Consider the following 1552-nt stretch of genomic DNA (forward strand, 5'->3'; position numbering starts at 1 on the left):
CTCAGAATTAGACGAACTGCTTCCAAATGAGGCTTCTTTGGATCTTGCATGTACAGACACATCACCCCAACTTCATAAGAGATGTCAGGTCAAGTCAAGGTTAAGTAGATCAACCTACCTACCAATTGTCGATACATCATCGTATCTTCCAAATATTCTCCTTCATGTGCAGACATTTTGGCATTTGGTTCCATCGGTGTCGAAATCAGCTTGCATTCAAGCATTCCAAACTTCTTCAACGAATTTTTGGCCTATTTCTGTTGACAGAGAAATATTCCTTCTTGTGTTCGATCAACATCTAGACCGATAAAGTGCTTGAATTGACCAAGTACCTTCATCTGGAAAGGAACAAATAAATTCTTCTTTGTCTAAATAATTTCTGCCTCATTATCCCCATTTAGGATTAAATCATTTACATACATTAGCATGATAGCCAGCTTACCTTCATTGACTTTGACAAACAAGCTGGAATCTGCAGGTGTTACTGAATTACCACTTTGAGTTAAAAATTCAGCAATCTTATCATACCACACCCTGGGTGTTTGTTTCAATCTGTAGAGTGCTTCTCGCAACTTGTAAACATGTTTAGGATGATCTTGGCTCTGAAAACCCATCGGTTGAATCTTGTAGATCTCCCGATCCAACTCTCCATGAAGAAAATCATTCTCCACATCCATCTAACACAAGTTCCAGTCTTTTTTGGCTGCCAGTGCCAAGAGGACTAGTACGATTGTAATTTTTTGCCACTGGACTAAAAGATTCATCATAGTCTAGTCCGTATTGTTGAGAGAAACCATGAGCTACCAATCGTGCCTTGTACCTCTTGATTGACCCATCTGGACGACGCTTGATCTTGTAGACCCACTTGCACGATATAGGTTTTACATCTTTTGGCTTTTGCACTAGATCCCAAGTCTGATTTTGCTCAAGTGCATCGATCTCTTCTTTCATAGTTGTCCTCCACTCAGAGCTCTGCAATGCTTCTTCAAAGGTCTCAGATTCTATCATATTTTCTTCTTTAGCGATGGCTGCATTAGTGTATTTTGGATTTGTCCTTCGTGTTCTTGTTGACCTTTGGAGTTGAAATTGTGGAGTTGATTCTTCCATTTCACTAGGCCCACCTTCTTCATTTGGTTGTTGATACATGCCAGTTTGCCAAGGGCTCTGAGTCACTCCTTGCTCGACATCATCATTTGGATCTCCTCATTCACCTAAACTTGATTGGAGTTGAGCAGTATGCTCTCCCATCTTTTGTTGTAGCTCGTCACCAAATTCTTTTGAATCTAACAAAACTTCCTTCTCTGAGGACCACCATAAAGATGCTTCATCGAATACCACATCTCGTGAAGTGTAGAATCTTTCACTCGTTGGGTCACAACATTTCCACTTTTCTCTCTGGCTGTCGCACCCCACAAAGATACATCTAATAGCTTTCTTGTCAAACTTGCTCCGTAGATGATCAGGAACAAATCCATAACATACACAACCAGATACTCGAAAGTAACTAACTGCAGGCTTCATGTTCCACAATTTCTCAAAGGGTGTAAAAAAT

At 40.3% G+C, this 1552-nt stretch overlaps 1 protein-coding gene across 1 annotated transcript; it reads right to left on the reverse strand.

Moving 5' to 3' along the window:
- Positions 1–660: 660 nt before the first annotated feature.
- Positions 661–1146, reverse strand: LOC137938290 (uncharacterized mitochondrial protein AtMg00820-like). Its single transcript, XM_068783273.1, has one exon. The coding sequence runs from the start codon at positions 1144–1146 to the stop codon at positions 661–663; it is 486 nt and encodes a 161-aa protein (XP_068639374.1).
- Positions 1147–1552: the final 406 nt, after the last annotated feature.

This window comes from Aristolochia californica, unplaced genomic scaffold (assembly GCF_029961685.1).
Source record: "Aristolochia californica isolate CCGP_79_NKW_82.1479 unplaced genomic scaffold, dmAriCali1.0.hap1 SCAF_8, whole genome shotgun sequence".
Lineage (NCBI taxonomy): Eukaryota > Viridiplantae > Streptophyta > Magnoliopsida > Piperales > Aristolochiaceae > Aristolochia > Aristolochia californica.

Coding starts and splice junctions, on each gene's coding strand:
- LOC137938290 (XM_068783273.1), bottom strand. CDS start 1,146: ATGTATCAACAACCAAATGAAGAAGGTGGGCCTAGTGAAATGGAAGAA.